This window comes from Balaenoptera ricei, chromosome 8 (assembly GCF_028023285.1).
Source record: "Balaenoptera ricei isolate mBalRic1 chromosome 8, mBalRic1.hap2, whole genome shotgun sequence".
In the NCBI taxonomy this organism is placed as follows: domain Eukaryota; kingdom Metazoa; phylum Chordata; class Mammalia; order Artiodactyla; family Balaenopteridae; genus Balaenoptera; species Balaenoptera ricei.
Genome location: NC_082646.1, coordinates 86,371,975 through 86,399,357, shown reverse-complemented (window position 1 = coordinate 86,399,357; position 27,383 = coordinate 86,371,975). Strand labels below are relative to the sequence as shown.

Below are 27,383 nucleotides of genomic sequence, written 5' to 3'. Positions count from 1 at the left end.
TCGTTCCATGAACCTTTAAAGACACTGAATATAATCCATCTTCTGTTTCTCTTTAGTAATCATAATAAATACCAACTTATTATTTCCCCATTCACTTCTTTACCCCTTTCTCATTGTCTGATGACCACTCTGAAACCTTGTAATGATCTCTTCAAACCATGCAGTGATATGCATTTATATGCTCTATTTTTTAAAGCATCCCCTCTTCTACATTTTAGTTTTTTAAACCTGAACTTTTTTAAGTTTATTTTTGTCTGTAATTGACTCACAGAAGAAAGGTTAATTTGAATGATCAAGGGGTGTTAATTTGTGGGTTAAAATGTGTTAAACAGTTGATATGAAGCCTGTTTAAGTCAATTAAAGAGTATAATGAAGCTGTTTCTAGAGTGTTAAGGAACCTTTTGAAGTCAACTTGGAATTCACTCCTGTGTATCAACCAAGGCACCTGGCTAAACATACCATTGCACTTAGGTTTTTAAATTTGTTTATATTCCAATAGATACAAATAGGTTTACATACTTAGAAAAAGTTTGACTTTGTTAAGATTCTTACGTTTTGCTATAGGAAATAAATTCATGATTTAATTCATTAGCAAAGTGAAAAACATAATTAGTAACACTGTTATCTTTGTTACTCTCGTATTTTTTTCTAAAATAAAGTGCAACTGAACTCTGTAACCAACAAAACATTTCTGCGTTTTTTGTTCGTTTTTAAAACTAGATTAGTGTCATTATCATTGAATTTTTTTTAATACTAAGTACCTCATATAGAAAGGGACCATAAAAAGACATGTAAAATTTGGTATACTCATTTAAAGAAATGATTTGTTTTCCCCTCCAAAATTATTTGAAATAATATTATGAGACATTTTAGTGTTGGTAATATCTTTAAAACTTTCAAAATAGTTAATGTTATTATGCAGAGTTTAATGTTATTATGCTCAATTTCAATAGTCGAATATAATTTTTGGGTAATGATAGGTATATTTAAGATGAGTGAAGCATTGCAACTTCAACAGTTCAGATCCACAGAGATATGAGGGTAGAAATCAAATTTTAGAACACATTCTTCCCTTAGCATCAGGGTTACTATGGTAGTATTTTTTATTACTTGTGTCAGTTTACTAGTAATAAACATATTCAGCATTTCAGCTTCTTCTTGCAACCATTCAGTTTAATTATTTAGAGAGTGAAGAAAAACAACTCTTACATGCTAAAGGGATTTCTGCAATGACGGATTAGATGCCAAAATAATGAAACTACACGACTTAAAAAATATACTGAAGAATAGATGTTTTCTGATGAATTTCCACAAAAATATCATATTTTAAAAATATTTTAAGCAACTCATAATATTACTTTTTAATCTACTGTAGAAGCACTATGAGTATAGTCTTTTGTAGCTCATTAGCTATTTCTTTAATGAGTTTTTTTGCGTGATAGTTAAAGTAACAGACGAATGACAGATTGTTTGCCTTTAATGATTTCCCTGTTTCAAGCCCATTACAAAGCAATTAGAAATCTGACAGCATTTTCACTCTGCATTACTGATCATCTAAAGTGGTGAGGAATGAGAGGTGATGAATATTAATTGTATATTTTCATATGATTATCATAAATTATTACCTTGTCTGATGTGCTGCAGGTGAAGTGGGAGCATAAGAGAAAGACAGTCAGATACATTAATTTGAAAGACTATATGACTTTTTAAAATCTTTGTAGTGTAAATTCTGATCTGCAGTGTTAGTCTCTATGAATATGAAATTAATTCTTTTTAACTTCTAGCTATATTTGGGGTAACTTAACTTTTCTTATTTCAGTGCAAGAAAAGGAAAAATTATTTCATAGTACAATGTACGTACATGTATTTAAGTTCAGAATTTTAAGAATCTAATTTAGAAAATGAGATAGTGAATTTTGTTGATATACATATGTACAATATTCAGACGTATCATTACAGAGGAGAAAGATATACTTAGAAATAGATCTTATGTTAGTCTTAGGTTAAAGTCAGGTAATCCTGCAAAAGAGGAAGTAAGATAAGAAAGTGTAACCAGATGTAAAAGATTTTTCTGGGTTCTCTGTAACAGTTCTTTTAGTCTTAGTCTACTGTATATCCTGTTTCCCCAGTTTCTTGCTTCAGGTAGATGAGCCTAAGCCTGTCACTAGGACTCAAGTGCTGTTGTTACATGGTTCTCAGCCTTGAAAAAGTATCAAAGGTTGGTCCAGAAACTAGATAATAGTCTTTGGTACAGGAAAAATTGGCAAGCTTAAAGCATTTGAGATGATTAGAAATGTATTTGGATCAATTTTACCAAAGTAAATTAATTTATATTTTGATATCTCTCTGATTATAGGTATTAGTTGATAATCAGTAAATACTTACTGAATTGAGATGAATTTCATTGGAGTAATGAGGCCATGTCTTGCTTCAGTCTTGTCTTTTGGACCTTTTTGCTGCGGTTTGCTCTGTGGCATACCATCCCTCAGAGAGCCATGCCATCCTGGATCCATCTTTATTTATGAAGGTCATAGTCCATATGATAATATGATTATAAATCAATAAAAATGGACTTTTTGCATGCTTCTTAGAAATCATTCTCCTTACTTTATATTCAATTTTATATATCCCCATTTTATATATATTAAAAGTGAAACTACCAGGCCTTCATGAATGAACTTTTTCTGTTCTGGAAAGTTGAGGAGAGCCATGTGAAATTCATTACATGTTTACTCAGGGAAAAGTCAGATATCATAATGATAAAAGCAAATTATCAGTAAAAACTTGAGATCCTAGTGTTTGGTAGCCCAATTTAATAATATTTTTACTGGCTAGGTTTTTCAGTTATATTATTCTTTGTGTCTTATGCCCTCCCAAGATTTTGTTCCACAAGGACCTCCTTCATCCACAGAGCAGGTCCAACTAGCACATTTTACAGAATCAGAATGGTAATTCCTATTGCCCTCAACTCCTTTCTGCTGATATTCTTTATCTTCTCTTAGTCCAGACTTTAAGTTGATCCTTTGTACAGCCCAATTCTCCTTTTCCACTTCTAACATACCACCAACCAACATAATTACTTGACTTTTGGCTAAAGTCCTCACTTCTTCCTTTAGAGGAATTGGTTTAGAAATTTTACATATTTTACATATTTTTGCTGTGACAGAGAATAGCTACCCATACCTGAGTTTATAGTAAACTGGGCTGTCAAACCATGGTATTGTTAGCAAATCAACAGCTGAGGAAACAAACACTCCTAAATTGTAAACTGTAAATAGCTGGTTACTTGCCCTCATTTCCTTCTGGGTTCCCCAGTACAAGTAATGTCCTCTTAAGCTTGGGAACGTCTCCAATTGCTTGTTTCCAGAGTATTTAGGCTTAGAAAGATAGTTAAGATCAAACAAACAATTCAGTGACCAAATTTTTTTCTTTCTAAGGTATTTAAATAGTAACAGAGGTTGGGAAAATAGGGATGTTAATTACATAATGAGAACAACACTTACCCTCATCCAATAAGCAGCTCAGCTGAAGATAGTGTTGGCTCTTGTCTGATTAGATTCTTGTCTAATACAGACCAAACGTTTAACTTCCTTCCCAGCTGGGACCTCTTTCCTCCATAGTTGTGCTTCTAACCCGGCTGTGTACTTAGCCAGCTGGTCACATGACACAGAGACCTCTCTCCTTGAAAACTGGGCTCATTTCTCCACTCCATACACTTCTTTACACTGTCTCCATTTGCTAACCAAACAGCAGCTATTCTTTACACTTTTCAAGTTTCAAGTGTTTTTACTTATATTTAAACACCACTCTGTTACTCATCATTTACTCTAGTCATAGAGGATCCTTTTAAGTCATTCACAAAGAATTCCCTCTTTCCCTCTCAAAATTCCTACCTAAAATGGGTTTATGTCTTGTACCAGTATAGTACCACTTAACTGAAGCAGCAAGTCATTTAAGATCCCTAGGGAAAAGAAAGGTCAACAAGTTGGAAAGAGAACTAAGGAAAAAATTTCTTATTAATTTCAGAAATGTCAGGGATCTGATATGATAGAGCTAAAACATAAATGAGTCCAAGATTCCTGACTAGTCATTAGTAAAGACATTGACTCAGTTTTGAAACAGGCCCTCAAGAGAGAGGAGATATGTCAACATCCATTGGCTTAGCGTTGAAGACAGTTTTTGAATTATTTTATTCCTAAACCATTTTCCCCTACACTAGATTAGAAAATAGAATAAAAAAGCTTACAATACTTAAATAGATTACACTGTTCGCTTCTTACTTTATAATATGATCTGTCATTCTATCAGAAAAAGATACTAAGTTCATCTGGCATATCTGGCTTTTCAGATACTGTGTTGGTTGTTTTCCAATATTTTATGCCCTTCTAGGTGTTACTAATTGATTGTTTAATTTGTTTTGAATGTTTCCAGGTTAAACTAAGCTGTCTAATTACCAAAATCATTTCCCCTTGTTTTAAAGATGGGTATGATTTCCCTTTTCCAGTCTCCAGGGACATTTTCCCATCCCTTGAAGATGGTGAAAGCAAAAGGAAATAGTTAAAAGTATTGAGAGGGAAGGGGAATAAAAAGATGATATTCTTTCTCCCCTTTGCAGTAGTCACATCATCCATGTGACTTATTCTAATCTGATAGTCATAAATATTTGAGTAATATTTTAATTCATTCTTTGAACTTCTTAAAGTTTAAATTTACTATCTCCCCAGGAAACAAACGGATTTCTCTTTAATAAAAGTAAATTGGATCATGCACATGTGTGATGAGGAAGTTACTCTTGCAGGGCTAGTTCAGTCAATCCTTAACCATTATAGTGTATGGTTTCTTTATCAAGGAGTTAGCACAAGGTGAGCCCCAGAGTACACTGTACTATCACCTCATATTTGACACCCTGCCTAGAAGGTGATCTTTTAAAATTTTTAAGTTCTCCGGGAGAATGGTACATAATAGTTGTTATTGAAACAAATTGGAAGTACAAATTTTACGTAATCAGATTTGAAGGATTTGTTTCCCACTCGTAGTTGAGCAGCTTTCCCGTTTTGGTTGGTTTAACAATACCTTTCAGTAGATTTCAAACTTCACATCATGGCTGATAGAACCACTTCTCTCTCCCCCGCTCTAGAAAATGTATCCTAATCCCTCTTAAACTTGAAGTATAAAATTCAGAACACTGTATCAGTATGCTTCTGTGTCTTCTAGGGTACCTGTAAACCAGAGATTGTATTTTAATAAAGGGAAAGGAGAAAGAAAAGAACTCCTTAAACTCCAATTTAGCACACTGGCACAAAGATTTTTGGATCATTTATTCAAGTAGTTAGCTCAAGGGTTAGCATTAACTTTGGGGGCTTCTTTGTGATCAACAGGGCTTTCAGTTTTCCATGGTCAAGTGCTCCATTTAATGCATGTGAATAATAAACTTAAGCAAAGTAAAAGGGAATTTCATGCTTGGGAGGTAAAGAAGTTTATGCAATTTTACCCTTACCTAAAGAACTGACCATTAAAGTAATATAGAAGGAAAAGAGTTTTTTTCCTGCCTTCATTTTGGAAATCTGATTTAAAAACCTTAAGATTTCCCATATAGCTTTTAAAAACTTTTTTGAGCCTGCTCCATTGCTACGTGATAACCTTTTATTTCTAAAGAATTAGATGTTTCGCTCTCTAAATGGGGAGCTAAAGCAAGAGTTGAATTTTTTTACCTATAAAATATGCATAGTTATGAAAAAGGTGTATACATTTGAAAAATTGCATGTATTTTTATGCTCCTATTTACTTGTTACTATGGCAACCACCACACTGCCTAGTATTTATGTTGTCTAAGATTCAGAGAACCTTTTCAAAAAAATAAATATGCCAGAACCATGTATTGGTTTACTTTGGTGTTTAGAAAAATGTTTATTCTACTGCATATTTTTGAAGAAAAATAGCAATAAATAATGTAAACTTAAGCCAAGCTTAAATAGTACCTTTTCCTGTAGTATGTTTTTAAAATCGAAGCAATTACATTTTTTCTTTTCCTTGTTATGAAATCAGAATAAAGAATATAAATAATGAATTTTCAAAACTTATCTTAATCTTGAGAGGTAGTCTCTTGATTTTTTCTTATTTTTATGACTTAATATTTTGATTCATAACAAATTTCTGAAAATATAAAACATGAACACTTAGATAAAATGCTTAATGCTAGCTATGTAAATCAGAAAATATAAATAGTTGGCATTTCTGATCACAGATGGTTCTTTAATATCTATGAATAAAAGATTTATATTTTGTATTTGAAATGAAAGGCATGGTTGCTATTATTTTTCTTACTTTAATTATTTAAATTGCTTTCTGACATGTGTGATACATAAATATAATTTCTTAGTGTTAAACATCAGAATGGAAATTATGAAGCATAAAATGAGACATGTTTCATGTCACATATTACCTGTTAAGAAAAACTGCAATACAACATTTAAGTACAACAGAATAGTGAGCATATTGTCTCTGATACTTGTAAACAGGATGGATCTGCAGTTTCACAGTTTATGTTGACAGTATCTTTGTGGGAAATGTAATTATCAAATGAATTATAACATGTCCTAGTATTAAGATTATTAATAGTAATTTTAATTGCCTTTTTCAAGATAATTGGATATGTTCTCATAAGTATATGGGAAAGGGGGCACTGAGCTAATTAGATATTTTGAACTCAGTTATCTTTAAAATCTCTAGAAGTTTAACATATATCCTATATTTCAGGAATTTCTTCTTTTAATTGAATGGTTTTCTAAGTAGAATTAAACTAATTTGTAGTTCATAAAATCTTACTGATTATCCCTTGATATTCTGCCTTGAGTACTGATATGATGAAAAATTTAAATAATGGTATGTATGTATGTATGTATTTATTTGAGGTATAGGTGATTTACAATATTATATTAGTTTCAGGTATACAACATAGTGATTCAAAATTTCTATAGGTTATACTTCATTTAAAGTTATTAGAAAATATTGGTTATGTTCCCTGTGCTATACAATATACCCTTGTAGCTTTTTATTTTATACATAGTAGTTTATCCCCTGTCCCTATCTTGCCCCATTCCCCTTCCCTCTCCCCATTGGTAACCACTAGTTTGTTCCCTATATCTGTGAGTCTCTTTCTGTTTTGTTATATTCATTCGTTTTGTCTTTTAGATTCTACATATAAATTATAACATACAGCATTAGTCTTTCTCTGTCTGACTTATTTCACTAAGCATAACACCCTCCAGGTCCATAAAATCTTACTGATTATCCCCTGATATTTCTCCTTGAGTATCGATATGATGAAAACTTTAAATAATGGTAATTTTTAAATTAAATTTTCACTACCAGTTAGAAAATTATTCTTAAATTGGTAAGGCTAAGAAATAATATTTTATTCCAGTAATGAGTGCTGTTAGATGGGCTTTCATATACTATTTCTGTAGTTTTAGAAATTGGTACATGTCTAAAAAGCAAGTCACCTTGGAAATACACATCAGCAGGTTTAAAATTGTTCATACATTTTAATCTGGGAATATAACTTCCACAACTTTTTTTTTTTAAACATCTTTATTGGAGTATAATTGCTTTACATTGTTGTGTTAGTTGCTGCTGTATAACAAAGGGAATCAGCTATACATATACGTATATCCACATATCCCCTTCCTCTTGTGTCTCCCTCCCATCCTCCCTATCCCACCCCTCTAGGCAGTCACAAAGCACTGAGCTGATCTCCCTGTGCTATGCGGCTGCTTCCCACTAGCAAGTATTCGGTGGTACGGTCAAAGGTGTGAACAATAACCACAACTTTATTTGTGATAGGAAGCATTTGGATCAACCAGCTAGGCTATTAAACAAGTAATAAAAAAAAATCATGTTCTTGGGACTTCCGTGGTGGTGCAGTGGTTAAGAATCTGCCCGCCACAAAGGAAACCATAAATAAGAAGAAAAGACAACCCTCAGAATGGGAGAAAATATTTGCAAATGAAGCAACTGACAAAGGATTAATCTCCAAAATATACAAGCAGGTCAATATCAAAAAAACAAACATCCCAATCCAAAAATGCGCAGAAGACCTAAATAGACATTTCTCCAAAGAAGATATACAGATTGCCATCAAACACATGAAAGGACACTCAACATCACTAATCATTAGAGAAATGCAAATCAAAACTACAATGAGATATCATCTCACACCGGTCAGAATGGCCATCATCAAAAAATCTAGAAACAATAAATGCTGGAGAGGGTGTGGAGGAAAGGGAACTCTCTTGCACTGTTGGTGGGAATGTAAATTGATACAGCCACTATGGAGAACAGTATGGAGGTTCTTTAAAAAACTACAAATAGAACTACCATACGATCCAGCAATCCCACTACTGGGCATATACCCTGAGAAAACCATAGGTCAAAAAGACTCTTGTACCAAAATGTTCATTGCAGCTCTATTTACAATAGCCAGGACATGGAAGCAACCTAAATGTCCATCGACAGATGAATGGATAAAGAAGATGTGGCACATATATACAATGGAATATTACTCAGCCATAAAAAGAAATGAAATGGAGGTATTTGTAATGAGGTGGATGGAGTTAGAGTCTGTCATACAGAGTGAAGTAAGTCAGAAAGAGAAAAACAAATACAGTATGCTAACACATATATACGGAATCTAAGGGAAAAAAAAGCCATGAAGAACCTCGTGGCAAGACGGGAATAAAGACACAGACCTACTAGAGAATGGACTTGAGGATATGGGGAGGGGGTGGGGTGAGATGTGACAGGGTGAGAGAGTGTCATGGACATATATACACTACCAAATGTAAAATAGGTAGCTAGTGGGAAGCAGCCGCATAGCACAGGGAGATCAGCTCGGTGCTTTGTGACCACCTAGAGGGGTGGGATGGGGAGGGTGGGAGGGAGGGAGATGCAAGAGGGAAGAGATATGGGAACATATTGTATATGTATAACTGATTCACTTTGTTATAAAGCAGAAGCTAACACACCATTGTAAGGCAATTATACTTCAATAAAGATGTTTAAAAAAAAAAAAAAAAAAAAAAAAAAAAACTACAATGAGGTGCCACTTCACACCGGTCAGAATGGCCATCATCAAAAAATCTACAAACAACAAATGCTGGAGAGGGTGTGGAGAAAAGGGAACCCTCTTGCACTGTTGGTGGGAATGTAAATTGATACAGCCACTATGGAGAATAGTATGGAGGTTCCTTAAAAAACTAAAAGTAGAACCACCATATGACCCAGCAATCCCACTACTGGGCATATACCCTGAGAAAACCATAATTCAAAAAGAGTCATGTACCACAATGTTCATTGCAGCTCTATTTACAATAGCCAGGACATGGAAACAACCTAAGTGTCCATCGACAGATGGATAAAGAAGATGTGGCACATATATGCAATGGAATATTACTCAGCCATAAAAAGAAATGAAATTGAGTTATTTGTAGTGAGGTGGATGGACCTAGAGTCTGTCATACAGAGTGAAGTAAGTCAGAAAGAGAAAAACACATACTGTATGCTAACACGTATATATGGAATCTAAAAACAAAAATGGTTCTGAAGAACCTAAGGGCAGGACAGGAATAAAGAAGCAGGTGTAGAGAATGGACTTGTGGACATGGGGAGGGGAAGGGTAAGCTGAGATGAAGTGAGAGAGTGGCATTGACATATCTACACTACCAAACATAAAATAGATAGCTAGTGGGAAGCAGCCGCATAGCACAGGGAGATCAGCTCGGTGCTTTGTGACCACCTAGGGGGGTGGGTTAGGGAGGGTGGGAGGGAGAGGCAAGAGGGAGGGGATATGGGGATATATGTATACGTATAGCTGATTCACTTTGTTACACAGCAGCAACTAACACAACAGTGTAAAGCAATTATATTCCATTAAAGATGTTAAAAAAAAAAAAAAAAAAAGAATCCACCTGCCAGTGCAGGGGACAAGGGTTTGAGCCCTGGTCCGGGAAGATCCCACATGCTGCAGCTAAGCCCGTGTGCCACAACTACTGAGCCTGTGCACTAGAGCCCACGAGCCACAACTACTGAGCCTGTGTGCCACAACTACTGAAGATTGCTCGCCTACAGCCCATGCTCCACAAAAGAGAAGCCACCGCAATGAGAAGCCCACACACCGCAACAAAGCGTAGCCCCCACTCATTGCAACTAGAGGAAGCCCGCGTGCAGCAACGAAGACCCAACCCAGCCAAAAATAAATAAATAAATATTTTTTAAAAATCGTGTTCTCAACAAATATTTAATAACATAGGAATATTCTCATTAGGTGAACACAGCTGTATATAAATTGGATTTTAATATGATCACACATTTGTTTAAAGAAAAGACTATATATCTCTGTAAATTCATTGACCAAAGTCAGAAAACAAATATTCAAAAATTATAATGGTGGCTAACTCCAAGGGTAGGAGATTGTAAGAAATTTTATTTTTTATACTTATCTTTCCAATCTTAATATGGGGATTTCTGTAATAACTGCAGTTACCATCATTCAAATTGTTTTTACTAAGAGAAGTTAATTAAAATTGGGCACATTCATTATAATGAAAATTCAGCTAGTGAAGGAACAATAAATAGTCTTGTTCAATGTTGAATCCATTGTCTTTTTTTTAAGTCTGAAAATAGTTGATGCTTAATAAATATTTGATGATTGAATGGATGTATGATGGGATCAGGAATTAGCAAAGTGGCTTTAGGAAAAACATTTGGAGGGCCACAAAGATGCCTTCTTTATGTTTTATTTATCATAACAATGGGTGATAATAATATGATAAGAATATACAAAAACTGCTCGGCTAACCATAGTTCTGGTAGCATAGAAGAAAGCAAAGCTAGATGGCTGGGTTTATCTTAGTATATTTAGTTTATAGAGTTGTACAATTACAGCTATTAGAACAAAACAAACAAGCAAAAACATTTATCATTGAGATTCCAACAGGGAAAAAAAAAACCTATTTGAGAGTTTCGAACTCCAGTCCTTAACCTCACTACCTTTTTTCAACTGAACTATTATTTTTATGAAGCAAGTTTTGTTGTTGTGGTTGTTGTTGTTGTTTTTATTTTAAAGATTTATTGATTGATTGATTGCTATGTTGGGTCTTCGTTTCTGTGCTAGGGCTTTCTCTAGTTGCGGTGAGCAGGAGCCAATCTTCATCACGGTGCGCGGGCCTCTCACTATCGTGGCCTCTCTTGTTGCGGAGCACAGGCCCCACACGCGCAGGCTCAGTAGTTGTGGCTCACGGGCCTAGTTGCTCCGCGGCATGTGGGATCTTCCCAGACCAGGGCTCGAACCCGTGTCCCCTGCATTAGCAGGCAGATTCTCAACCACTGCGCCACCAGGGAAGCCCTGAAGCAAGTTTTGATAACAACTATTGCATTATGAAATACAACTGGAATACAACTATTACATTATGAAAGAATAGACTTCTATAGTAAGCTATATTTCTATTGTCACAAAATTAATTTTAAAAATAATAATTAGTAATATAAGAGATTAATATGTAATTTACATGTTTATAGGGCACCAGAAAGGTGGATTTCAGGAAGAAATCAAGTGTCTTCCTTCATTGAATTGAAGGGTCAGCCTTCTAGACAAGCTTTTTGGGAGATGGGCCTTTACAAAATGAGATATCTGAAAGGGCAGCCTTCCAGGTGTCTCCTAATAATGAGTGTAGCAGCAACTTACATGACCTCCTGAGCCAAGGTCATTATCTACCTTGATAATATCTTATATACCTGAGGGTGCAACTGGGGGATATAATGGCTTCTCCTGTGGTGTGGAGACATTGTTTCAGCATTGGAGGGAGGTTAATGGCAATTAAATCAGTGAGGCCAAATCTGATGTCAGGAAACATGATATGTCACTTTTGGAATGCTACAGTAGTCCTCAATAGACAGATACATTCTGACTTGGAGGGATATGGCCAAGAAGTCTGCCTAAGGATTTCCAAATATGCATTGCTTGGGACTGGTCTTTAGAAGTTACCTCTGACTCTTCTCCTATCAGATATGGACTAGCTCTCTGTGCTGGGAACTGCAGAACAATGACCTTCTGAAGCCTTTTCTAAAAATTAGAACTTAATTTTTTTTTTTTTTTTTTTTTTAAATCCACAAACAATTTATGGGTAGAGGATTTTATTTATTTATTTATTTATGGCTGTGTTGGATCTTCGTTTCTGTGCGAGGGCTTTCTCCAGTTGCGGCAAGTGGGGGCCATTCTTCATCGCGGTGCGCGGGCCTCTCACTGTCGCGGCCTCTCTTGTTGCGGAGCACAGGCTCCAGACGCGCAGGCTCAGTAATTGTGGCTCACGGGCCCATTTGCTCCGCGGCATGTGGGATCTTCCCAGGCCAGGGCTCAAACCCGTGTCGCCTGCATTGGCAGGCAGACTCTCAACCACTGCGCCACCAGGGAAGCCCCAGAACTTAATTTTTTTAGAGCAGTTTAAGATTACAGCAAAATGGAGGGGAAGGTACAGAGATTTCCCATATAAGCCCTGCTCCCACACATACATAGCCTCCCCCATTATTAATATCCCCCAGCAGAGTGGTACATTTGTTACAATCGATAAACCTACATTGACATATCATAATCACCAAGAGTCCACAATTTACGTTAGGGTTCATTCATGGTGTTCAATTCTATGTTTTGGACAAACGTATAATGACATGTATCCATTAATTATGGTATTATACAGAGTATTTTCCATAGAAATATTATGTTCCATGTATTCATTTCTACCGCTCCACCCCCAACCTCTGGCAATTACTGATCTTTTTAAGTTCTCCACAGTTTTGCCTTTTCCAGAATGTCAATAGTTGGAGTCATACAGTACACAGACTTTTCAGATTGGCTTCTTTCACTTAGTAATAAGCATTTAAGGTCCCTCCATATCTTTTCATGGCATCATAGCTCATTTTATTTTTGTAGTGTTGAATAATATTTCATTATCTGTCTAGACCATACTTTGTTTACCTGTTCACCTACTGAAGGACATCTTGGTTGCTTCCAACTTTTGGCAGTTATGAATAAAGCTGCTATAAACATCTGTGTGCCAGTTTTAGTCTGGACATAAGGTTTCAGATTATTTAGATAAATATCAAGGAACACGATTTCTGAGTCATACGGTAAGAGTGTGTTTACTTTTGTAAGAAACCACCAAACACTCTTCCAGTGTGGCTGTGCCTGTGAATGAGCGCTCCTGTTGCTCCACATCCTCACCAGCATTTGGTGGTGTTAGTGTTCTGGATTTTGGCCATTCTAATAGGTATGTAGTGGTATCTCAATGTCATTTTAATTTGCATTTGCCTGCTGAAATATGATGTGGAGCATCTTTTCACATGCTTATTTGCCATCTGTATGTCTTCTTTGGTCAGGTGTCTGTTAAAGTCTTTGGCCCATTTTAAAATCAGGTTGTTTGTTTTCTTATTGTTGAGTTTTAAGAGTTCTTCATAAATTTTGGATAATAGTCCTTTATCAGATATGTCTTTTGCAAATCTTTTCTCCTAGTCTGTGGCTTGTCTTATCATTCTCTTTTGTCTTTCACAGAGCAGAAGTTTTTAATTTGAATGAAATCTGGCCTTTTGGTCATTTCTTTCATGGATCATGCCTTTGGTGTTGCATCTAAAAAGTTATTGCCATACTCAAGGTCATCTAGGTTTTCTCCTATGTTATCTTCTAAGAGTTTTATAGTTCTGTGTTTTACATTTAGTTTTGTGATCCATTTTGAGCTAGTTTGTGTGAAGGGTATGAGGTCTGTGTCTAGATTCATTTTTTTTTTTTTTTGCATGTGTATGTGCAGTTGTTCCAGTATCATTAGTTGAAAAGACTGTCTTTCTGCCATTGTCCTCCTCTGTCAAAGTTCAGTTGACTATATTTATGTGGGTCTATTTCTGGGCTTTTGTAGTTTTTCTCATATAGATCTTGTACGTATTTTGTTAGATTTATGTCTCAGTATTTCATTTTTTTGAGCTCTGTGCAAATGTTTCTAATTTCAAATTCTACTTGTTTGCAATGAACTTTTGTATATTAACCTTGTATCCTGCAACCTTGCTCTAATCGCACCTAAAGGCTTTTAAGATGATGGCAGTCCCACATTTCTTGTCTTTTCTTGTCTTCTTGTGGCTTTCTTCCACTGCTCTTTGTATCTCTAGCCTACTAGAAGGCACAATATAATGTGATTTGAATATTCAATTCAGCTGTACAAGATTAAAAAAAAAAAAATGGGATGATGAAACATAAGAAATGTTGAGCATAGGTAGTAAGTAAGCTAATAGCTTATGAGGTATAGGTGTAATTCATAGGCTGTGTTAAGTATAGATATGCGGGACTTCCCTCCCTGGTGGTCCTGTGGTTAAGATTCCGCGCTTCCACTGCAGGGGGCACAGGTTTCGATCCCTGGTTGGGAACTAAGATCCTGCATGCTGTGCAGCCAAAAAAAAAAGATATGCGTAAGTAGTTTGAGAAACAAAGGCAGAATTCAGAAGATGTGTTAAATATACATAATAAGCAAGTTAGTAACCTATAAAACGTACCAAGATAAAGCGACTAAATGGCATATATGATAGAATAGACAAGTTTTATTTATTCAGTAGAAAGGTAGACCAAGTCATAATCTTGCCACTTCAGGGCTGATCGCTGTGTTGTCCCTAAACTGACCACCTACTAATAGCATCCAGTATGGTCCCGTTTTGGCCCAAAGAACTGTGCCCAAGAAATGCAAATTAAAACCTGTAGCTCTTCACCAAGTTAATTGGCAAGCTACAGCTTTGGCCAGGCACAACTGCCTCTGTGTCTCTCCCATTAATCCCTGGTACCTTCTGTCTGGGCCACTGGCTTACATCTCAACTCTGGTTCTTATAGCACACCATCATGGGGAAGGCTGATATGGGCAGAAAGAACAGGATTTGGATAGCATGATCCTGCCACTCTCCCCCTATCTTAAGTATGTTGACTTAGTTTATTGCTTTCTTTCCCCTTGCTTATCACTGTGTGTTTTTAATTTTTTTAGTAAATTGTGTGAATGGAGCATTTTAATTTGGTCTGTGAGCCCTCTGGGTTAGCTTGCTTGGTAATGTGTTCAAGGTAATTTTCCACTTGGCAGTACTCTTCACTTTGAACTTCAGTAATCCTCCCTCACAGTCTGAGATTTTAAGCGAATACTTAAAATCCCTATCTGGTTGAGGGACTGATGACAGACTGTGAAAGGAGTGTTAAATTATGGTGATTCTATGATAATCTTAAGGACCTTGTCCACAATGAAGGAATTATGAGAACCTGTCTCTCACCTCTAGAATGGGCCCTTCCTAAGTAAACCCAGGAAAACTGAGCAAATCCCAGTTTATCTGGAAAGAAGAGTAGGAGGGTGTGTGTGTCAGCTCTGTCCTACTTAAATTCTCTCCTTTTCAAAGCTGAGGTTGGAGGTACTTATTGGCTAGAATAGTTACCTTCAAATAGTTTTGCTTATATATTCCCATGCACAATTTTAAGTTGACATTTAAAATTTCTCATTATAAGCTTAAATAGTTGGAAAAGATGTAATTTCTGGTATATTATGAATGCTGACATTTTAAAATAAAACCGTTACATCAGTCTTTTAAACATATCTAATAAAATGTAAATTCCATATGATTTTTAAGAAACATTTTCTTATGAACATTTTCAAACACGAAAGGAAAAATAATAAAATAAACTCCCACATACTTTTTACCCAATACAAACAACCGTCAACTTCTGCCTTTCTTATTTATATTCTCTTTCACTTTTCTTCTTGGAGTATTTTAAAGCAAATCCAAATAATATTTTATTTAAAAATAGTTTGGTTTGTATCTCTAACAGATAATATTTATCATAACAATACCTTTTATCCATACCCAATAAAATAATTTCCTTGATACCAATAATACCCAATTTGTGTTCAAATATCACCAGTTGCCTCAAAAATGTATGTCTTATTAAAGTTGGTTTGTTCAAATCAGGGTCTAAACAAGGTTTATGCATTGCATCTGGTTGATATGATTCTTCAGTCTCTTTTCATTTGTGACATTTCTCCCTCCTCTTTATTTTGTGCCATGTCATTTAACATGTAACATGTTTCTCTCCTTTCCCGCATTTCTCACAAACTAGAAATTAGATCTAAAGATTTGATTACATTCAGTGTTTGTGGCGAGAATGCTTTATAGATGGTCCTATGTTTATAATTCCTGTAGAGTCATATAAGGAGAAACAATTTCTGGTTGTCTTATTTTAGTGACATATTAATATATATCAGTGGTATAGGTGATATCAGTCAGATTCATCTGTTATAAGTTTCCCATCACTCTTTCATCTAATAATGACAAACATTACCTGGACAAACATTATCTGGATCCATTATTTCAGTATGGTTTGCCCTATGGTGATTTGCTAATTCTTTTATTCCATCTACATGTATTAGCTATGATTCTTCTATGAAGAAGAATTTTCTCTCATCATTTATTTCATTATCCTGAATTATAGCCCATTTAGGAAAGCAGGAAAAGTACATTTATTATTTTTCAGAACAGTTAAGTTGGTGCCCTAGCAAGTAACAAAGGTGAATTATGAAATAATGAAGTTATAAAATTTTATTTTAGTATTAGGTACTCATGGATTTTTATATGTTTAATGTTTCAATCCTTTACTTTTTTTATGTTCAGAGTGCCCCATCTTTGGCCACTGGAATCCCCTTCAAGTTGGTTCCTATGTCCTTTTGACATGCCCCACTTGTCTTTGATAACTTCCTGTTTTCAGGCATGACAAGATGTCACATGTTCATGGAATATTTTGGCCTGAGGCCTGAATGCTATAGAGATTTTAAAACATTAAAAATATTAACAAGCTCTTCTTCAACAGTTGAAATTTTTACATCCTTTTTTCTCCTTAAACTTATTTCCACTCCATTTCTTTTTTTTTTTTTTTATTGAAGTATAGGTGATTTACAATTTTGTGTTAATTTCAGGTGTACAGCAAAGTGTTTTGGTTATACATATATATGTATATGTCTATATTCTTTTTAAAATTCTTTTCCATTATAGTTTATTACAAGGTATTGAATATAGTTCCCTGTGCTATACAGTAAATCCTTGCTGTTTATCTATCTACTCCATTTCTTATCTTTTATGCTTGAAAGTCTTTAATTGGCTAGTCTAAGATACAATAACAACAAATTTTTTAAATGTCCTATGACCATAAGGTTGTAAGTATTGGAAAATTTCCCTAGGATTTAATTTTTATTATAATTATTTTTAGTATACATTTATTCAAAGCAGCTTGGATATAGTGCCATTTTTGATATTCTTTAAATACAAAAAGTAAAAATTATTGGAAATATATATATTAATGATATAGGTTAGTGGGGAGCACTTATAATTTCTTTATTAAAGGAATAGTGGAGTTGTCTCTTGGTTTGAGGCCCTGGAATGGGCATAAAAGGAATGCCTTTCTTTTGTAAAATGACAGAATGGAGACTTTCCAAGGACAAATTATAGTTGGGACAGGCAGCTTCTTGGGCAGATGCCTTTTAGGAAAGCATATATATGGAAGCCAAGGATCTGGATATTGATTTACTTAAAACTGTCCACACTTGCATGCCCCTTGGAAAGTCTGCATGTACTGTTGGTTATTGGTACTCAGTGCCCTGACTTGAAGACCATCAAGCCTCTCCTCTTTAACAGCTGACACTTTGTATCTACTGTGTTCCAAGTACATCAACTTTATGAAGTGGCTACCATTCTTTTTTTTTTTCTTTTTAAGTTTTCCCAAGCAATTTATTTGACATTTTTCTTGAGAATTTTCAAAGAAATAATAGAAAAATCAAGCAAAATATTTTTTCTGTACAAAATATTTTTCTGTACATGGTTAACAGTAAAATTATGAACTAGGAAACTTGCGTGACAGATCTTGCTTCTCTCCTTTCTACCTTCTTTTCCCACTTTCTACATGCCTCTATTTATTCATTCTTTCCCCAAGTGGTTTCATGCAATCCTTTCCAGTTGAAGAAAGAAATAGAACTGATAAAAATCATTTGCACCAAGGTACTAGTGAATTAAAGTATTCAATATTCTTCTTCGAAAATTTGTACTGCAAAAGAAACAGGCACTAAGGAATATTGAAACTCCTGACAGCATAATTCTTTAAATATGCAAATAAATGTCTCCCACAATTTGCTTTTACTATCTGAAGTGGCTACCATTCTTAACCCCATTTCACAGATGATGGAACCTGATGCACAAAGAGGTTACGTGACTTGTCCAAAGTGTCACAGCCAGTGAATGGGCAGCAGGGTTTTAAACCCAGACACTCTGGCTCTAGTGTCCAGGCTCATAACCACTGTGAACTTGAATGCTTTTTTAAAAAACCAGGGGAAGAGCAGATCTAGGAGTATTAGAGGAGAACTCGTATTCATGTCAAATTGTTAACGGATGGGAAGCAAAGAAAAATAGTGGTTTTTCAGTGTGTCAGTGAATAAACTCTATATGTGTTAACGAAACATAAGGCAGTGGCTTTTTCTGTACTCTACTAAAATACCGTAGTATTTAATGTTAGTCAAACTAAAATTAACACATTTTTATTTCTTTAATTTCTAATTAACAATTAGTTCTCATTTAATTAGTAATGTGCCACAATGTTATCCAAAAACCTATTGTAGTCTGCATATTCTACTTAACCTGTTAATACATTCTACTTTTAGTGAGGATGACACTGTTTTTAAAGTAACATTACAGAAGAAATATTGCACTTAATAATGGTAATGATTTCACACTTACATAATTCATTCCACCTAAAAGCATCCAGAAGGTGTTTTACGTGAAAAAAAAAACTATAACCATCAGTAAAATGATTACCTCTTTTGGTGAAGATTGGGATTGTAATCATTCATTAAGTAAAAAGTAAAGCTGTTACTATATTTCAAGAGATATTTTTGAGTAGTTCAGTGCAAATTTTTTTATTTTTTAATAATTGGATTATATAATAAACACACCAGGATACTCAAGGGATTTCGTTCTGCAAGGTGATTTACTCTCTAATCATATGATCTTCCTTGCTATGCACAGTTGGATTTTTTCACTTATAAGCCTTCCCCAATTAAGAAGAACCTGATCTATGAGAACTGAGCAGGCAATGGTTGTTGTGGAAGCCTCAGCCCTCCTATTGTGAGACTTAAAGGGGGAGGGAGACTGTGAAGGGCAACAGCCCTTTAGTCTCCAGTTGGAAGACCAGAGGAGTGCTGGGCAGAGAAAAGTACCTTCTCTTATTAAACTATGTAGAAAGAGATACCTTTTCTTACTTTGATAGTGATTCAGATTCACCTAACATTTAATGGATGTCTACCATGTGGCAAGCACTATGCTAAACGCTTTCACATTCACAGTTTTGTTTATTTAATCCTCATAACCATGCGGACAACTGGTTTTGCAAATGAGAGGACTGACGCTCAGAAAGGTTATAAGACTCAAGGTCACATAGCTAGAAAGTGGCAGAGAAAGACATGATCTTATGTGCTATTGATATGTATTCCTCTGTAATACTTGTGAGTATAAGTTATAGCTCTTTTATTCTTCCACAAGCTTAACTAGCAGCAAGTCTAGCATCAGACTCTTTGAGCTTCCTGTGTTGTAGATTATCTAAGGAGTTAATCATAGTTCAAGAAGGTAGTCCTTCAGGTGCCCTCTCCCGAATGAGGAGACTGTTGGCCAGTTTGTCTCTTTGTGCTGCTGGTGCTTTTGGTGTTACTGTGGTTGCCATAGCTCCTTACTGACCCACATCAACACTACTGATCCCATTGCCTTCCATCATCTGACTGGCTCTACTGGTCTGTGCTTCGGGAAGGTCTTTCTGGCTCTAGTTCTAGCTCAGCCTGCAGGCTGACCTGGTCTTTGAAAGAGGGGTATCAGGGTTCTCCATAGAAACAAAACCAACAGGATGTATGTGTGTGTATATATAAATGCACACACATTAATTAATATATAATTACACATACGTTAATAATATATTAATATAATACATTATATATATACATATATACATATGTACATGTATATATGTATGTGTGTGTATATATATATATATATAGAGAGAGAGAGAGAGAGAGAGAGAGAGAGAGATTGATTGATTGATTTACCTTAAGGAATTGTCTTATGCTATTGAGGAGGCTTGGTGAGCCTAAAAGGACCCAAAGACCCAAATTACTGGACTCTCAATTAAATTTAGATTCCAAGCCATCCTAGTGTTCTTTCCATTTCTTAAGTCTAAGCCAATGTCATATATTTTAGGATTTTGTTTTGTTTTTTTTTTTAAAGATTTATTTATTGATTGAGTGATTGATTGCTATGTTGGGTCTTCATTTCTGTGCTAGGGCTTTCTCTAGTTGCGGCAAGTGGGGGCCACTCTTCATTGCGGTGCACGGGCCTCTCACTATCGTGGTCTCTCTCGTTGCGGAGCACAGGCTCCAGATGCGCAGGCTCAGTAGTTGTGGCTCACGGGCCTAGTTGCTCCGCGGCATGTGGGATCCTCCCAGACCAGGGCTCGAACCCGTGTCCCCTGCATTGGCAGGCAGACCCTCAACCACTGCGCCACCAGGGAAGCCCCTATTTTAGGTTTTTGAAAGCAACTTAGTTCAAGGAATATCAGGAGTTTCAGGATTAGGTTTAACTGCAAACAACGAAGACCCAAATTAACATTGTTTTGCACAAGCTAGAAATTTATTTCTAATGTAAAAGTCTGGAGGTAGGTAGTCTAGAGTTGGTATGGTACTCCACGTTGTCAGAGATTCAAACTGCTTCTATCTTCCCTGGGGCATGGTTTTCATTCCTAGCATCATATCAAAGATAAAGATGACCTGTCTAGTGCCAGCCTTCATGTTTTCATTCTAGGTAGCAGAAAGGAGAGAAAAGAAAGACGAGAGAAAAGAAAGGAGAGAAAAGAAATCTTGCATAGATTGTTTCCACTAATATTTGATTGGCCAGGCTTGTTTTATATGGCTTTACCAAGTTGTAAGGAAGACTAGAAAATAGTCTTTATTTTGGGCAGCCATATGCCTCAGTTAAAAATCAGGGATTCTAGTATCATAGAAGAAGGAAGGAATGGATAGACTGGATGTTGGCAGACAGCTGTCTCTACCACAGAGAATTTATACAAGTATTAGAAGATATTAATATATGGACAAATTAGGACATTGAAATTTTGTTGCATTTGATACATTCTTAACAAAGAAGCCAAAATTATCTTTTTTTAAAAGTCATATAACTCCCCTTTCTGAACACTCCATGGACTCTCTAATTCGGTTAAAGTGCTGACAGTGTCCTAAAGGCCCTCTGTTATCTCTACCCCCTCACCCCCATTGTCTTTCTAACCTCATCACAACTACATTTCTTCTTTTTCAGCTATTCATCTGCTTGTGCTGTTCCTCACATCTGCCAGGTATACCCCACCTTACGGCCTTCTTACTCTTTCCTGGGTATTGGATGGCTAATTTCCTTGACCCTTTCAAGTCTTTGCCCAGATATTACCACCTCAGTGAAGCCTATGCTGACCAACCTATTTAAAATTGCAATTCCCTCCACCTTCATATTCCCAAACTATACTTCCTAATCAGTCTTTTTCCATAGCATTTATCATTTAACCTCTTACGATGTACTGATATCTTATGTTTATTATTTATCATCTGCCTCCACTAGAACATAAGCTCCACAAGGGCACGATATTTTCTGCTTTGCTAACTAAAAAAATTCTGAGTGCCTAGAACAATGCCAAGTACATTGTAGGTGCTCAAGAAATAACCTGTGGATGAATGAATGCGTTTATTTCAGAATATCAGAAAAAAGGTGAAGTAGCATTTTTTATTACCTTACAAGTAATATCCTTCCCTTAGTTGTGATACGTCATGTTACCTTGGGACTCCTCCTTACCTTAGTGGGATACTCAGACCTGAGACTTTGCAGCTATTTGTATCAGCATGTGAATGGGGTGATTACACCCTGGAAAGGACCCTATGACGTTCATTGATATCATTTCTTATGAACATATTGTTTTGGTCTTAAGAAATTTTAGGTTGTTTGTGTGCATTATTCAAGATTTCTAGGTTACAAATAGAATCCCAACTCAAACTTGCTTAAACAAACAAAAAGGAATCTGCTGACTCACATACCCAGGAAACTCAAAAAGAGATGTGGTTGTTTTTAATAGCGAGGTTCAGGGATTCAAATGTTGTCATCAGGAATCTCTCACTTTTTTTTTTTTTTTAATTTATTTATTTAGTTAGTTTTGGCTGTGTTGGGTCTTCGTATCTGTGCGAGGGCTTTCTCCAGTTGTGGCGACCGGGGGCCACTCTTCATCGCGGTGCGCGGGCCTCTCACTGTCGCGGCCTCTCCTGTTGCGGAGCACAGGCTCCAGACGCGCAGGCTCAGTAGTTGTGGCTCATGGGCTCAGTTGCTCCGCGGCATGTGGGATCCTCCCAGACCAGGGCTCGAACCCGTGTCGCCTGCACCGGCAGGCAGACTCTCAACCACTGAGCCACCAGGGAAGCCCCAGGAATCTCTCACTTTTTAATCTCTCTCCATCTCTCACTTTTTCTTTCACCTGTTTTTGCTTCATTCTCAATGGTAGAAGTTTACATTGTTCTTAAAGCTAGCAATTCTAAAGAACAGAGCACTCCTTTGTCTTCTCCATCTAAACTCTGATTTAGCAATCCCTGTGTCTGGGGAAGGTACTTTGATTGTCTAGCCTTGGATACATTCACTTCCAGGAAAGCATGGCCACATAATTCCCAACAGAATCAAGGGGAAGGTAGCTTCCAAAAAAGGAAGGAGAAAGGACAAAAAACAAAAAAAAGCATTGTGCTGCACCTTTCAATAACTTATTCCTCATGTTAAGTTTGTATAATTAGCGATGTTTTAGCAAATAGCAAAAATTAAAATACTTTGCAACAAATTATCATTTTTTTCTGAAATAGGATTATACTTATCAAAGACTCAGATTCATATTTTTGTCTTCCTTTAGGCTCTCATCTCTGTTCATTTCTAATGAGATTTCACATTTAGCAGTGGCTACATGCTCTAGAATATGATGAGAAGTAAATTGTGATTAATACCCAGCCTCAGTTAATAACCCAGGAGGATTTTACATTTTAAATTAAGTAACATTCTTCCTCATTTTGAGCTGACAATGACAGAAGATCACAGAGCAGCGCTTTCTCGGTCTCCTTTGTCACCCTTGACTAAAGCCACGGAGGTTTCACAGCGAAGCAACCCTGAAGACACCTTCAATGGGGATACCGTTCACCGAATTTACAAATATATCTCGAATGATTTACCAAGGTAAGACTATTATTTCAGCAGCTTAAACTGAATTCTGAAGGGGATAAAAGTGCTTAAAGAAGGTTGTCTATGTAAATGCTCAATATTTAGTAGAGATTATGTCAAACATAACTTGGAGATGTGATGGTTGTTGCCTGGGTTACAGCCCTTCCATTTTTTTTTTTTTTCTATTTTATGGGAAGAAAAAAGATAGACGATGCAATAAACATAAATTATTCCTAGAGTCTGACTTGCGGACAGGTAGGATAGTGATAATAACAGGAATGGCAAGGCAGATGCTATTTGCTATATACCACTCACCATGCTAAGTGCTTAACCTGCATTATATTTATTTAGTTCTCAAAACAACTCTGGGAGGAATGCAAGGCAGACAGTATTTTAGACACCTCCCTTTTATATATGAGGAAACAAAGACCTCGAGAGGTTCATTAAGATCACACAGCTGCTAGGTAGAGAAGGTACAGTTTGAACCCGAATGTACCTAACTCCACAGCCAAAACTCAACTATTATACTCTACTGCACTTCTCAGAAATATAAAGCAGAGGAGACAAGAAGTATTTTTCCTGTGTTTTTTCTCTATTAGAAAGTGAAAGAGCAAAAAAGTGTCTGTCAGGTATTGACTATTGGCTGGCTAAACGTGATGCCATGGTTTTTACGTTAAAAAGAAAATGTGGACTATAAAAGCATTGAAGAAACTATTCTTAAATTAGGGATTGTGTTAATCTCCTTATAGAAATGCTAGGTCATATTTATGTCTTAGAACAGATTGATTGTTTTTTTTATATGTCACTAAGTTTTAGGTGAAAGTGAAATCTAGACTTTCAGCTAACCTTTGTTTTGCCTTATTCCTCTGAGCTATGAGTGCAGATTAGCAACATATGAGATCATTGACACAGTGTGCTAGCTATATGGCTAGATAATTTTTAGAAAATCATTACCCAATGGTTATATTGTAGAGACATAGTTTTATCATGATAGTTCCTCCCAATTGACAGTGGAAAAAACATTGGTTCCTCCCAATGAGACAATGGAAAAAAATTTCTAAATAGAATTTTTTTTTTAAATAAATTTATTTATTTATTTATTTATTTATTTATTTATTTATTTATTTTTTGGCTGTGTTGGGTCTTCGTTTCTGTGCGAGGGCTTTCTCCAGTTGCGGTGAACGGGGGCCACTCTTCATCGCGGTGCGCGGGCCTCTCACTGTCGCGGCCTCTCCCGTTGCGGAGCACAGGCTCCAGACACGCAGGCTCAGTCGTTGTGACTCACGGGCCTAGCCGTTCCGCAGCATGTGGGATCTTCCCAGACCAGGGCTCGAATTCGTGTCCCCTGCGTTGGCAGGCGGACTCCCAACCACTGCGCCACCAGGGAAGCCCTAAATAGAATTTTTAAGGAGTCCTTTATACAAATGCCAATGCTAATATAATGTGTATTTGCACATTTTTTATTGCTTTTAGAATTTATTTTTAACTTTTCAAAATAGTACTACATTCACTTTTTATTCTATCTTTTGTGATATCTTTTGTGAAACTGTAATTTTATTTATTCAGTTCCTTTCTGCTTTTTTCTCATATTCCTTCTTAGATTCTGAGTCTCTAACTCTGGTTTTATTTGCGCTTTTTTTAACACGTCAGTCTTTTATTTTCATGTGACACTTTTCCTACCACCTGGTTTTTATAGTTCGTTTAAATGTGCTTCTTCTATTTCTTTGTCTGGATCCTAACTTCTTTTCTGTCACTATTGTCTGTTACCATCAACTTTGATTATGATGTACCTAGAAAATGAAGTAACCCTCTTCTTGGCAATTGAATAGAAAGTCAAAGATAATGCCCAGAGGTCTTCTACTTTCATGAAAAAGAAAATGATGAGTTTCAACCTGAAAGGGGTCAAGTTCATAAAGGCTAATGGTAATCTAAGATCCATTGGTATTAATATGATTATCAGTGAGAGGCAATTTTCTCTATGAGTAAAGACATTTTCCCCCGACTGAGGTTAAATCTTCTCTTGTCTCATCCTTTTTTTCCTTGCCACCTTTCTTCCACCGTCTTTGTGATCTTTTTATGAGAAATAATTATTAAAATATAGTCAATTTGTTTTTCCTTTATTTATATTACAGAGATCGTGCTTTTCTTCACTAATTAACACGCTGTACATGTACAAAATCTGCCCACATATATTAAATCCATTCTTTGCAACCATGCAGTGATGAGTCGCTTCATTCTCATGTTATTATCTGTGGTTTTAATTTACTTTTTATTATATTTATATTATCCTTATTTTCTCTTGTTCTTGCGTTCTTACAGTGTTTTGCCTCTGTCACTTCATGTTACATTTGTTTGTAATAGAGTAAAAACTGCTGTGCCAGGAGCCTTCCCCCACAAAAGATAACTAATCACCAACAATGTGAGTTCAATATATTGTGCCAAAGAAGGTCTGATCCTCCCATTTTACGACTTACCACTAGGAGGCCAGATGACTGGAAAAGTCTAGCTTCATTCCTGTGGCTACTTCAAGGAAACAACATAATAAGAAACTTTTCCTACCCAGCTGTAGTCTGATGTATTCTCAGGTGACCTGGAACAGGGTGTCGGCCTTTGAGGCATGAAGCAGAATCAATTATTTATTGATAACAGGTATCTAGGGGTAGTTCTGCTATATTTATAGAAGGTTTCTCTAAATGCTGAGGTGGAAGATTTCCAAATTAAAATTGCATTTTAAAACTAACAGAATGTTCTAAACAATTAATATCTCTATCCCACATATAAAATTTTTTTTTAGTAATTTTTAGCTGATGATCATCTAAGAATGTAATTTCATGATTTTCTTTTTTTAAAATATTTATTTATTTGGCTGCACTGGGTCTTAGCTGCAGCATGCAGGATCTTCGTTGTGGCATGTGGGATCTTTAGTTGTGGTTTGTGGGATCTTTTAGATGCAGCATGAGGGATCTTTAGTTGTGGGACGCAGGATCTCTAATTGCAGCACTTGGGATCTAGTTCCCTGACTAGGGATCGAACCCAGGCCCCTTGCATTGGGATTGCGGAGTCTTAGCCACTGGACCACCAGGGAAGTCCCTCATGATTTTCTTTTCTTTTCTTTCCTTTTTTTTTTTTTTACATCTTTATTGGAGTATAATTGCTTTACAATGTTGTGTTAATTTCTGCTGTACAACAAAGTGAATCAGCTGTATGTATTCTTCTTTTAATTTTTTTTTATTTTTATATTTATTTTTGGCTGTGTTGGGTCTTTGTTTCTGTGCAAGGGCTTTCTCTACTTGTGGCGAGTGGGGGCCACTCTTCATTGCGGTGCGCAGGCCTCTCACTCTCCTGGCCTCTCTTGTTGTGGAGCACAGGCTCCAGACGCGCAGGCTCAGTAGTTGTGGCTCACGGGCCCAGTTGTTCCGCGGCATGTGGGATCTTCCCAGACCAGGGCTCAAATCCGTGCCCCCTGCATTGGCAGGCAGATTCTCAACCACTGCGCCACCAGGGAAGCCCCCTGTATGTATTCTTAATAGAATGTTATAGTGCTTTTTTTTATCCTGCTTGCAGCTGAGTGTAATAACAACTCTTTTAGTTCCCTGAGGGAACAAATTATTTTTAGTATATTACATTAGGACTTAAATCAGTTTTAAAAGTGAATTGCCAACAACTTCTTCTTATAGATTATCTGGGTTGCTTTTTCACAGACAAATCTTGCTTTCAGGGAGACTAACAGTGCCTAATCTATTCATTCACTTTTTTATGTCATTTTAGTTATCTTCTTGGCTATTCTGAATTGGAATCAGTCTTAAACTATTTTTGAAATATAAACATTTGGTTATATCGCCTTTTCTAGGGACAGTTTAAGTTTAGTAATCTCATCATTCCAAAGCTGAGCCGTCAGTTCCCACCATGGGATGAGCAGCAGAACACAGTGAGGGGAACACTGCCCAGTGGTTAATGAGGCAAGACAATGCTTTCACTGTTTCCAACCTCCATTGACCGACAAATTACGCTTT

At 36.2% G+C, this 27,383-nt stretch overlaps 1 protein-coding gene across 20 annotated transcripts in view; it reads left to right on the top strand.

Moving 5' to 3' along the window:
- DCDC1 (doublecortin domain containing 1) overlaps positions 1–27,383 on the top strand; it is a 466,050-nt gene that overhangs the window by 6,289 nt on the left and 432,378 nt on the right. For 18 of the 20 annotated variants that reach the window (XR_009504676.1, XM_059931310.1, XM_059931313.1 and 15 more), the window contains exon 2: positions 23,228–23,385. The exons of 1 other annotated variant lie outside the window; for it this stretch is intronic. Coding sequence is in view for 18 of the 19 variants with exons in the window: in XM_059931310.1 (XP_059787293.1) it covers positions 23,228–23,385 (158 nt within the window). In the remaining variant the exon portion in view is untranslated. Of the gene's footprint in view, positions 1–23,227; positions 23,386–27,383 lie in introns of those variants that run through there. One more of the 20 variants, XM_059931316.1, reaches the window with a different exon arrangement.